We start from the raw sequence: 12,938 nt of genomic DNA on the forward strand, positions 1-12,938 counted from the left end.
TCTATATATAGTATCAGGTCATCGGCAAGTAGTGACAGTTTTACACTTCTTTCTTTCTGATTTGGATGCCTTTTATTTCTTTTTCTTGTGTAATTGCAGTGGATAGTACGTCCAGTACTCTACTGAATAAAAGTGGTGAGAATGAGCATACTTGTCTTGTTCTGGTCTTGGAGGAAAAGTTTTTATTTTTTAACTACTGAATATGATGTCAGCTGTGGATTTGTCATATATGACCTTCGTTTTGTTAAGGTTTGTTCCCTCTGTGCCTACTTTGTTGAGAGTTTGTATCATAACTGGATGTTGGGTTTTGTCAGAGGCATTTTCTACATCCATTGAGATAATCATGGTTTTTATTTTTCATTTTTTAGAATGTGCTGTATCATGTAGATTGATTTGCAGATGTTGAATCATCATTGATTCCCTGAAATAAATGCCACTTGATTTTAGTGTTTGATCATTTTAATATATCATTGGATTCAGTTGGATTCAGTATTTTGTTGAGGATTTTTGGACCTATAATCATCAAGGATGTTAGCCTCTTATATTTTCTTTTTGTGGTGTCTGGTTTGGGTTGCTGGTTTTATAAAATGTCTTTGGAAGATTTTCCCTTTCAGATGGAAGAGCTTGAAAAGGATGGGTATTAAATCCTCTTTGAATGTTTTATAGAATTTTCTTGTGAAATGTCTGGTTCTGGGCTTTTGCTTGTTTGGGAGATTGTTGATTATGGTTTCCATCTACTTGCTAGTAATTGATCTATTCACATTTTCTATTTCTTCGTGATTCAGTCCTGGAAGATTACTGCTTCTAGGAATTTACCCATTTCTTCTAAGTTGTCCAATTTGTTGGTATATAATTGTTCATAGTAGTCTCTTACAGTTCTTTGTATTTTTGCATTCTTTCATGTTGGGTGGGGCTATGGCTGTTGCTATGGAGTGTTGGTGGGTGGAGCTGGCCCTCTGGCTTCAGGGCCTGATGGTGGCTGCTGCAGTGAGCTGGCAGGTGCAGTAGTCATACTTCTGGCTGTGAACCCCAGTGGAAACCGAGATAGGCAAGACTCCCAACAAGGTGTATCCTCTGGAGCTAACAGACTAGAGGGAGAATTTCACAATGGCATCTGCAAGGTAGCCTGAGATTGCAAAAGTTGTTCTCACCAGTTTCTCAGGCCCCAGAGAGTGACCCAAGTGTTCCTGTCTCTCCAGCAGACTCTTCAAGATTAGTGGGTGGTTCCCTTCACACTTCATCCCATGCGCTTTTCAACCTGGTGTTTTTGTGTGGAATGAGACTGTACTCAAGCCCTTTAAGAGCAGGTTTTCCATTTTCTGTGGTTCTGTAGGTTTCCTGGGCATATTCCTCATTGGTTTTCAAAGCCAGCTGTTGGGGGCTTATCTCTCTCATGTAGGATCTAGGGCTTTGGGTGCCTGATGTGGAGCTTGAATCCTCTGCTCCTAGGGGAAATACGTATACCTTTGCAATCTCTCCTGTCTATGGATTGCTGAAGTTGGGGTGTGGTTTTTTTCACTTGCAGAGACCATCTCTACGTCTCCTACCTGGCTTGTTGTTGTCCTTTTTTACCTTTTGTTGTGGAGACTCTGTCCATCTAGTTTTTAGGTCCCTGTTAGGGAGAGTTTTACCATCTGAGCCACCAGGGAAGTCAATTCTCTAAGCCAGGCTTCAGCAATACGTGAACCGTGAACTTCCAGATGTTCAAGCTGGTTTTGAAATGGCAGAGGAACCACAGTCAAATTGCCAACATCGGTTGGATCATCGAAAAAGCAAGAGAGTTCCAGAAAAACATTTATTTCTGCTTTATTGACTATGCCAAAGCCTTTGACTGTGTGGATCACAATCAACTGTGGAAAATTCTGAAAGAGATGGGAATACCAGACCACCTGACCTGCCTCTTGAGAAACCTATATGCAGGTCAGGAAGCAACAGTTAGAACTGGACATGGAACAACAGACTGGTTCCAAATAGGAAAAGGAGTACGTCAAGGCTGTATATCGTCACCCTGCTTATTTAACTTCTGTGCAGAGTATATAATGAGAAACGCTGGGCTGGAAGAAGCACAATCTGGAATCAAGATTGCCGGGAGAAATATCAATAACCTCAGATACGCAGATGACACCACCCTTATGGCAGAAAGTGAAGAGAAACTAAAAGCCTCTTGATGAAAGTGAAAGAGGAGAGTAAAAAAGTTGGCTTAAAGCTCAACATGCAGAAAACGAAGATCATGACATCTGGTCCCATCACTTCATGGGAAATAGATGGGGAAACAGTGTCAGACTTTATTTTGGGGGCTCCAAAATCATTGCAGATGGTGATTGCAGCCATGAAATTAAAAGACACTTACTCCTTGGAAGGAAAGTTATGACCAACCTAGATATCATATTGAAAAGCAGAGACATTACTTTGCTAACAAAGGTCCATCTAGTCAAGGCTATGGTTTTTCCAGTGGTCATGTACGGATGTGAGAGTTGGATTGTGAAGAAAGCTGAGCACTGAAGAATTGATGCTTTTGAGCTGTGGTGCTGGAGAAGACTCTTGAGAGTCCCTGGGACTGCAAGGAGATCCAACCAGTCCATCCTAAAGGAGATCAGTCCTGGGTGTTCATTGGAAGGACTAATGGTAAAGCTGAAACTCCAGTACTCTGGCCTCTTCATGCGAAGAGCTGACTCATTGAAAAAGACCCTGATGCTGGGAGGGATTGGGGGCAGGAGGAAAAGGGGACGACAGAAGATGAGATGGCTGGATGGCATCACCGAGTCGATGACGTGAGTTTGAGTGAACTCCGGGAGTTGGTGATGGACAGGGAGGCCTGGCGTGCCGTGATTCATGGGGTCGCAAAGAGTCGGACACGACTGAGCAACTGAACAATTTGAAAATTATACCTGTTGTGAAGATTGATTTCAGGTTGCCTAGTTTTCTCTAGTTCAAGTCTGAATCTCCACTTCTCTTTCATATGCCTGTACTGCTTTTCCTTATGTTAAATTCTTTCATATATGTTACAGTTTTTTCTTGTGGCTGTGAGCTTATTTTCAAAAGAAATTATCTTATAAAGAAATGTAGTTCGTGACCTAATTTTTTTTTTTTTCTTTAAAATTTCTGGCTGGACTGTATAGTCTCAGATTGCTAACCAGTTTACATTAATTGATTGGCTTAAGTACAAGTTTGTATTCCTTGCCCCACCATGGCAAAGACTTTGCGTTTTCATCTTAGGTAGTTCACTTTTCTACCTAATTTGGTGGGTGCTTTGTGTCTGGCTCAGATATTGAGCAGGTGGTTGGAAAAAGAGGAAAGGGTGTGTTACTCACCCGGAGCAGACATCTTGGAGTGCAGTCAAATGGGCCTTGGGAAGCTTTGCTATGAACAAAGATAGTGGAGGTGATGGAATTCCAGTTGAGCTATTTAAAATCCTAAAAAGATGATGCTGTTAAAGTGCTGCACTCAGTATACCAGCAAATTTGGAAAACTTAGCGGTGTCTGCAGGATTGGAAAAGGTCAGTTTTCATTCCAGTCTCAAAGAAAGGCAATGCCAAAGAATGTTCATAGTACTGTACAATTGCACTCATTTCACATGCTAGCAAGGTTAGGCTCAAAATCCTTCAAGCTAGGCTTCAGCAGTATATGAGCCAAGAAATTCCAGATATGCAAGCTGAATTTAGAAAAGGTGAAGGAGCCAGAGTTCAGATTGGCAGCATCTGCTGGATTATAGAAAAAGCAAGGGAATTAAAAAAAAAACACTACTTTTGCTTCCCTTGTGGCTCAGCTTATGAAGAAGCTGCCTGGCAATGCGGGAGACCTGGGTTGGGAAGATCCCCTGGAGAAGGAAATGGAAACCCACTCTGGTATTCTTGTCTGGGAAATCCCATGGACAGAGGAGCCTGGTGGGCTAAAGTACATGGGGTTGCAAAAGAGTCAGATACAACTTAGCAACTAAACAATAGTCATTGTCACTATTTCTGCTTATGATTCTTCTAAATCACCATCTTTGTTAATTAAGGAATAATTACTGTGCATATGCAAAGATCTATCACTGTTCTACAAATGAGAAATATCTCCAGCAGTGAAAATACATATCTTTTCAGATAAAATTAGGAAATATTTCAGATTCATGTAGCTTTGACTCCAACAAATGATAAATTTGGTTACTTACTCACATGTCTGTAGCAGTAACTAACTAGGATATTGCTTCAGGGTGCAGCAGATGGCCTCTGGTGAGGAGAATGTTTGCTAAAGGTGACAGAGTGTACCTTTCCAGCATATGCACTAGGTCATTGGTAATGTAAGGTCTTAGCTTCAGGAAGTTATTAAGTATAAGGTCAGGGAAAAATTCCAAAGCATTTTAATACAGTACATATTTCTCAGCAGATTATATTTTCTGTTCAGTTCCTATATGATAAGATGAAACTTTTAGGCTTTTCTCTAAATGACGTGCAATATAGAATCCATGTGAGGTGTGTATGTATGATACATTCATGAACCGTGTGCAATATTTGTTACATGTTTGTGGATACATATATCAGGCATGAAACTGATAAAAGTTTGATAATGTTCCATTATAAGATGAAGTACTCATTGCTAGTTCTGTGAAAGTAAATGATAGTGTATATACTGTTTTATATTATAATATGTATTTTAAGCTATTATGGAAAACTACAAACATACAAGAGTATAGAAATGGAATAATGAGCCCCGATGTACTCATAACCCAGCTTCAACATGATTATAGTATAAATCAACACATCCTAGAGATGAAGTTTCTTAAAAGAAAGAAAATTCTTTTAAAATGAAAGAGCATTTTCTTGTAGAAAATGTCTTAAAATTTATAGCACATATTGTTTAATTTAGTACTGTAAAACACTGTACATTTGTTTCACTAAATATTAATTTTCTAAGTATTAATAATATTTTAAACTCAGTCATTTTGCCATCTTGATATGTTTTAAAAAATAACTTTCCTGAAACAGATTTTTAGTGAACATATACTTCTGAATCTTAAGAAACTCTTTATGGTATGGTGAACAAAAGAGCTAGTATCATGCTTACATGTAATTTGTAGTTGACATCTTATTTTAGGTGCAGGAAGAAAAAAATCATTGAAGGAAATTTCTCTATATAATTGGCTTCTTATATTTTTCCATTTCATATTGTATTTTATTCTACATCAGTTATCGATTATCTACTTTAAGATCATAGTCTTATTACATATTTTTTATTAACAGATACATTTATTAAGAATGACTCTTAAGAAGTTAAATGAGTTTTGGTAGGTCCTCAGATTAATGAAACTGATGGCTGTGACTTTCTTGATATTGGATAAGGAGTTAGAACTGTAAGCCTAACGTTGGCTTTACTTTCTTCAAAGTTTTCGTTTCTAGTAATTGTATTTTACACCCTAGTTACCTTTAACATTACTGTTTAAAAAGTGAAATACATAGTTTGCATGGTGCATACTGTCCACTGGGAATGAGTAAGTGCTATAATTTTAGCAAATCGCATAGATAAACTTTATACTAATTATATGCATGAATTGTTATTTAGTATTTTAAATATAAACTAATACAACATTGTAAATCAGCTATATGTCAACAAAAAAAGGAAAAAATTTAATACTAAAAGTGTTCAAAAGCATAACTGCTATCATCAGAGTATATTGATGTTATTTGTTAATGTCCCTATTACTGCTTATTATTTAATTGTATAAACGATAGAGAATTATTAAGCAATTTTGGGGGGATAAAATCTGTTAGAAAAGTATTATGATATGTGATGAATTAAGAACTTATAGTTTTTACTTTATTTTAGAAGGATGTTTTCTAACAGCTGTTCTTTTATTTGTCATACCAGTTGTCATTACAGATCGATTTAACTTGCTCTAATACTTTTTTACCTTTGATTTGCCAGGAACTTCAGTTGGTTGTATGGAAATGTAAGCCTTTGTGTGAAGGAGTGTCTCATTGCATCAGAACTTGGCAATCACATGAATCTTAAGAAAACATTCTGTTTGTTCCCTGGAGAAGCTATTCTATAAGATGACTTTGTTTTTATATTCTGTGCTAGATTAAATGATTTAGTTTGGTTTGGCCTAGGGCAAAACATTTCAGGTTATTTTAGAAAATCCTGTATCTGATTAACCTTCTGAAAATAATAACCAGTTTTAAAGTTTTTCTTTTTAAAATGTTATCAGTAGGCTGTGCAATACAGGATTCATTCTCAAAATGTTATTTGTAACTGACAGTGAAAGCTGTTGCAGTGTTCCATCTGGTATATGCAGTGTTCAGGTATATTTATTTGTTTGGCTATGTTGGGTCTTACTTGCATGAAAACCGTATATTTGAAACATTAAATATTTATCTCCCTTTAATTTGACACCCTCCATGATATTAAATGATATAAGTAATTAGTCTTTTTTTGAAACTAATTTCTATTATAAACTCTTAAATATTAGAATCCTGAACACTATGACTGTAATAAATAGTCCCTAATTGAACAAAGAAATGTGATTGTTTAGAAAAAAAAAGCTTAATTCTCAGGAAATTCATCCATTTGAAAATTTTTCTATACTAAAATATTTCTACCATATATTAGTTAAATTAGAATTTTTCACTCTACATAAACCAGCAAACAGCCATGACAAAGTATAATTATAAAAGTTAATTAGTCTTAATTATTTGTTCAGAGTTTCAAGGGAGTCATAAAGCTTTCTTTCAGTTCATTTTGAATCTCTCTGATGTAATGTGGCTTCTTTCAGAGTTTCTTATAAAATGCCAAGGTTATTAATAAATATTTTGTTATTAAGTTAAAAAGTAATACATGCACATAGTAAAAAAAAATCAGATTATACAGGTAGATAGATATGAAACAGAAATACTTCTCTCCCTCATTTTCTCAGTCTCTCTACCTCAACTCTTAGGCCCTTTCTTCAGTTTAACTGCTGATAATAGATTGCTGTGTGTATCCTATTCAAGCATGTATGCAAATATGAGTGTAATTTTACAGTTTTTTCTGTCTTTAAACTATCCATGTTCTGTACCTATATTTTAGCTAAAGATTTATTTTGGGTAGGAAATTTATTTGCCTTATCTATTTATTTTATATTTAATCCCTAGAACGGTTGGCTGACAAATAATATATAGGTGCATAACAGATGCTTGTTGAGAAAATCTTCACATCTTCTGCCCACCTGCCTGATCATCAAGTACATACTGAAATACTTACTTACTGTATGCCAGACACCCTTCTAAGGATACAGATGAAAGACAAAAACAAGGGCTATGCCTGAATGTAACTTCCATATACACCCTTGGCAGATATATATCATAAACACTGAAGTAAAACCCAAACAGATGGCTTCATGAAAGTAGTAACACAGGTAATGTGATGAGAGAGGAGTGTCTACTTTAGATAGGATGGCCAGACGAAACCTTTTGAAGAGATGAGTTTTGAGCAAGGCCTAAATGATGGAAGAAAATGGTTTAGCAATCTAGGGAAGTATGAAAGTTCTGAGGCAAGAATAAGCTTGGTGAGTTCAAGGAATAGAAAGAAGTTCAGAATGACTAGAGCATAAGTATTGTCTCATACCAAATAAATACTGCTTCAATGTATATCTTTATATGTAAAAATATGTCCTACATATTTTTAAAAGACTTGTAGATGACCTGAGGGATCCAATAGTGTATGCATTTACAATCTTGATAGCGATGGCAGCTGACTACTTTTATCCTTTCTCCCTTTCCCTAAACCTTTTCTTGATTACCCAGGCTCTGGGAAATTTGGATTATCTGGAGCTGGTAGGGAGTGGGCTGTGATGTGAGATAGTCAGTGAAAGGAATTCTTTTTTGTGAGAGAATGTGAATATTTGAGAGACTTTTGTCTAGTAAGATGGAAATCCATCAGTAGAACTTATGCATATATTGTGTATGTTGAGTTACCTGATATAATATTTGGCTCTCAGAAATACACTGCTCTTCTTTAGCCATTTAATGAAACCATCCCAGTGCAGAAATTATCAACATTTCTCAATCCAGAAAATCCAAAATTTGTCATTGTTATAGTTGCATATAATTTAAGTTATAGTTAGAAATGATTCTTAGCTTTATACTCTGGATTCAAATTACACAAATTTGTGATTAAACTACCGAGACATTATGAAAAAGGAAAGCCGTTAAACAGAGTCAGCTGAACACCTTTGCCATGTGTGGTTTTTGTGGAGGAAAGTAGACGGGAATCTCCTATTTAAAATACGTTTTAAAAAATCCTGGGTATTGTTACTTTGGGGTGTGAAGTCCCATCTTTAAATGCCTTTCTATCCAAAAAGCATTGTTTCATTTTGAAGGATAAATGTCAGAATTACTCATTCTTTTTTAGGCAGATTAGAAATTTTAGACTGGTCAAAGAACAAATTTTGTTTCATCAAGTGTTTTACTGCTGAGTAAACAAGGAGAGTCAAGTCCCATTTCAGAGCATGGAGATGTTTGTTTAATTTTTTTCAGTCTCCATTTTTTGATAGCATGAAAGTAGGAAATATAGGCAGATACATTCAAATTCCAGTGTAGTTAGAGGTGGTATGTGGTTTCCTTAACTGTAATTTGTTTTTTCTTATTTCACTTATTCCAAGACTTAAAAATAACTTGGAGGAATGAGGTTAGGCCTCTGATGGAGAAGATTTCATTTTAACACATGCTGATATGATATGTTCTGTTATAGTAAAGATTTTATTTTTCTTTTTTATATGGGTAATTTTTTCCCACATTACTTAAAGATGAACTTGTTAGATTTTATTTTGCTGCTTGAACCTGGTAACATTAGTAATGTTAAAGCATTTAACATACTTTGTCTGTGATATAATGATTTAGCACTTTGATTAAGTAGCCTAGTTTATGTATCTACTCTGAAATCATCCCACTAATTTTAACATGAAGATATAATTTCTGATTTAAACAAGTTCTTGGTATCAATCTTTAAGGTGAGTGTGAGGAAAAGAATCAGAATCTTATTAGTCTTATCCTTTGTCCTAAAATGAATAGATGTGTAAAATATGTTGCATGTTTACAAAAATCTTCTATTCTATTACAATATGTAGATCTGTAAGTTGTAATTGTTTGAATCATTAGAACATCTAATTTTTGCTTGACAATATGCAAATGTGCCATTAAATCTGTTTTTTAAGATTTTTCCAGTTTAATGTCTGAATCCAAATTCATAAAGAGTTGGAAAAATGAGATGTCTGAGCTATAGGATTCACAGGGATTTCATATGAAGCCTATTTAATCAGGATAACACGGTTATTAATATTCATAATGTCAGCTGGAACACAAATGACAGACTATGGGGCCTAAAAATTTTACTTGGTGAATTTATTAAAAGTAGCTTAAAAAATTAATGAAATTGAAGTAAAGTTGGTGAATATGAAAATCTTGTGTTAGCAGAAAAAAAATCTCTATTAGAACTTTCTTTAAGACCATTTTGCATTGATGTCTTTTGACAGATTTCATTGGTACTTAAAGAAGAAAGATGCATGAATGGTCATTTAAGAGGATTTAAACACATTGGCACATTAATTTTTACATGAATAATAAGTACTTTCCAAAAGCAATTAACTTACAGTGTACAAGATATGAATTGAAAAATAAGACTGTGACATCAAGGGCAAAGCAAATGTGCTGTACATTTTAAACTTAGTGGCAGGACTTTTTAATATTTTGGTTTATTTTTATAGTTTGCATAGGCTGTGACTTAGAATATAGTTATTTTACTGCATTTGAAAGCATAGTAGAAAGGAATATTGTTCCCTCCTGGACTAAAAAATTGATACTGATAAGCATTATCCCCTGCAAGTATCTATTGCATTTATTGGAGAATTAAACACTTGTTATACCATTGTTTATATTTCAGCATATGTTCAATTTTGTACAAAGTTTAAGGGATGATTCTGAATAGGCTTAGTGATACAAATACATATGTGTTAACACAGTCTTACTGATTATATCATAACTTAAATGTGTAATAAATACATTTCTAAAAGTATAGTCAAAGAAATTTAGTTGATACACATCAGGTAGTATTCAAGTAAATTTGTTCTGAATGTTAGCCTAAAAAAGTAAAAAGTTGGGAATGGCTTAAGTAAAACTGGGGTGTTTTATTTTGTGTACTGCCTGCTATTCTTTATGTTTTAAAATGAGCTTGTAATGATATTATACAGGTGCTGTAGGTCTTTTTTGTTGTTGTTGTTTTTGGAGTTCATTAAAAACAATTAGTTTAGACCATTTTGTATAGTCACAGTAATACTGAGTGTTTTGTTTTATATCCATCAGAGATTAATTTTCTTATCCATTTTTAGTACTTATAAAATCATAGCTTAAATCTCTAGCAGTCTAGTTAGGGTTTACCAGTGAGAGAATATAGGTGTTGGTCTGACAGTCCGAGAGGGAACTAGAAGTTTCACTTGCAGCCAGTGTCCTATATGAATGATTTAGTTTCATTAGATTATAGGAATTGCCTGGTATGTTTTGGGACTCATATTCAGAACTTGAATGGAAAAATCACTAATTACTAGAGTCTGAAAAAATTATCACAATAAGCCATAAATGAAAATCTTTTGCTTAAGGAATGAAGTCAAATTTATATATAAATATATATATGTGTATATATATATTTTTTTTTCCTTTTTAGTGTCCTTTTAAAACTTAGATTTTGGGTAGGGGGAAATATTTTGTTTTTGGCTCTGAAGTATTCACTTATATGCCCAGGAGAGGGCAGCATTTTACTATATCAGTCTCATAAAAGAATTAGCCCTACTTAGACTGTCAATGTTTCTTGTAATTACTCCCAGTATATTTGTTGCTTGCTTATGAATTAACTTGCATTTATGGAACTAAATCATTCCAATCATTTAATTACACCTGAGGAGCTGAACTATAATTGCTTGCTTCCAACTAGGATCTGATATGGCTTGAGCAGTATTAATTTGGTGTTTACTTTTCTGAGTGCTAAAAGCATTAAAATGATTGTGCAATGGGATTACATTTTACTAATTGCTGGCATTCATTAGCTGGGTAAATGATGAGGAAGAGTGACTGTATATCGCAAAGGGATAAAATTATGGTTTTAAATAGTATATTACTAAGCACATTAAGGCCTGTAAGGCATGTTTTAAAATACTCCAGAGGTTATTAAAGACTGTATTTTCTACATGTCTTGCTATATGAATCTCTTATTAAAAGACTGCAATTATTATTAACCTTTTTGGGCAATATGGAAGGAAATGGCTTCATTGACTGGAACATATTTCTTTGATATTAATAACTTCCTATATTTTCAGTTAATCCAAAAGTAAATGAGGAACTTAGAAAAAGATTGCCAACTCCAGATCAACATATTTAGAGAAAATTGGAATAGGAGAAGCTTGCTACAGCTTTATTTGAGGACTTTTTAAAGAACGCAGAGTTCTAGCTGTGAGGTGAATCTAATTTTATTATTCTCTTTAAAAGCATGCAAAAAAGTGAACTTGCATAGCTTTGATCATATTTATTATGAAAACAAATGCAAGAGAGAAATACCAATAATTCCACAAGCTGAAAATAACCTTTAAAAAAATTAGAGTAACATTTTAAAATTACACACTATGAAATATTTATGTGAAAATAAATTTCAAATAAATAAGTTTGAAATTTTTGCTATAAACTTACGACAAAGAGAGTAAAATTTTTATTTTTCTTCAATTGTTGAAGTTGTGCTAATAGTTGCAGAAGACTGAAGTTAAATAAATTGAATAGTTCCCTAACCAAAGGAGCAAGAATGTCTAGACACTTACCCTTGAACTGTATTTACTAAAATGTAAGTGTGAATGAAAGAACTTTTTTTCTGAGAAAAAAGATTTAATTTCACGTGTTGAAATATACAGTTAATTGTCCTATTATAAGTGTTTTAGAAAACCAGTTATCCTGTAAATTATCTCTTAAACAAAGGTAAGATTTAGGTGTGTTCTGCTATATTGTTTTAAGTTTATTTATCTAGAGTTGGCTTTATTTTAGCCTCAAATCTTGGCGCAAAAACCAGAGACATTGCCAGAGCAAACAAGGACAGAAGTGCAAATGGAGGACTGGTCAAAAGGTAAGGACTTTTAAGGTATTAATACCAAACCCCAGGTGATGTGCTACTTTAAGGCACTGAATGAAGTGTGTTTGTTCTAACCAGTGTATTAGACAGGAGCAGATAAGCACAAGCACACATGCACGCACACACGCAAGGAAGGAAGTATACACAGAAAGACCCACATTCTGCAAAAGAGACACAAGGAGAAAGAGAAAAGGCACAGAGCAAGAGACACTGAAAGAGAAAAAGGAAAGCAGACACACAAAGAGAAAGACACACAGCCACAAAGTGCTAGAGGAGATTGAGAGAATGACTAGTAGAGAAATGCATGCAGAGAGGCAAACTCAGAGAAAGAAACCCAAACAGAGAAAGGAGATACAGACACAGGGGGGAGATGGTAAACTCAATGAAAAAGACACAGATACACATATAGAGGTACGCAGAGAGAGAGGCATGCATAGATACACACAAGAAGACACACATCCCGAGACTCATGGAGAAGTACCGGAGTAAGAGAAACAGACATCCTGTGACAGAGAGAGAGGAGTTGGGCGGAGACGGGAAAGGGACACACTGAGAGAGGGGGGCACCTGGGTACACGCAGACACTCTCAGAAAGAGACAGAGGTGAGCACAAAGAGACATGGAAGATACACACACACGCAGAGACAGACAGACATGTATGGAGAGGAGACACACATACACAGAAAAACAGAGACACATACAGAGACACTTGTACACTAAAAGGCACACTCAGAGACAACCACAGAAAAACAGTCAAAGGGGGATTCTCCCTAAAGAGTCAGAGCCACAGACACTCGCAGAGATGTGCAGAGGAAAGCGGAT

The 12,938-nt window shown here is 35.0% G+C and overlaps 1 protein-coding gene across 5 annotated transcripts in view; it reads left to right on the top strand.

Moving 5' to 3' along the window:
* The window catches only part of MIPOL1 (mirror-image polydactyly 1), a 299,801-nt gene that overhangs the window by 45,402 nt on the left and 241,461 nt on the right, over nt 1–12,938 (top strand). For 2 of the 5 annotated variants that reach the window (XM_018066479.1, XM_018066478.1), the window contains exons 2-3: nt 11,321–11,458; nt 12,033–12,111. The exons of 1 other annotated variant lie outside the window; for it this stretch is intronic. In XM_018066479.1, the coding sequence (XP_017921968.1) occupies nt 12,093–12,111 (19 nt within the window). In that variant the 5' untranslated portion in view covers nt 11,321–11,458; nt 12,033–12,092. Of the gene's footprint in view, nt 1–7,290; nt 7,373–11,320; nt 11,459–12,032; nt 12,112–12,938 lie in introns of those variants that run through there. 2 more of the 5 variants (XM_018066476.1, XM_018066477.1) reach the window with 2 other exon arrangements.

The sequence above is a fragment of the Capra hircus genome, chromosome 21 (genome assembly GCF_001704415.2).
Source record: "Capra hircus breed San Clemente chromosome 21, ASM170441v1, whole genome shotgun sequence".
NCBI classification, from domain to species: Eukaryota; Metazoa; Chordata; class Mammalia; order Artiodactyla; family Bovidae; genus Capra; species Capra hircus.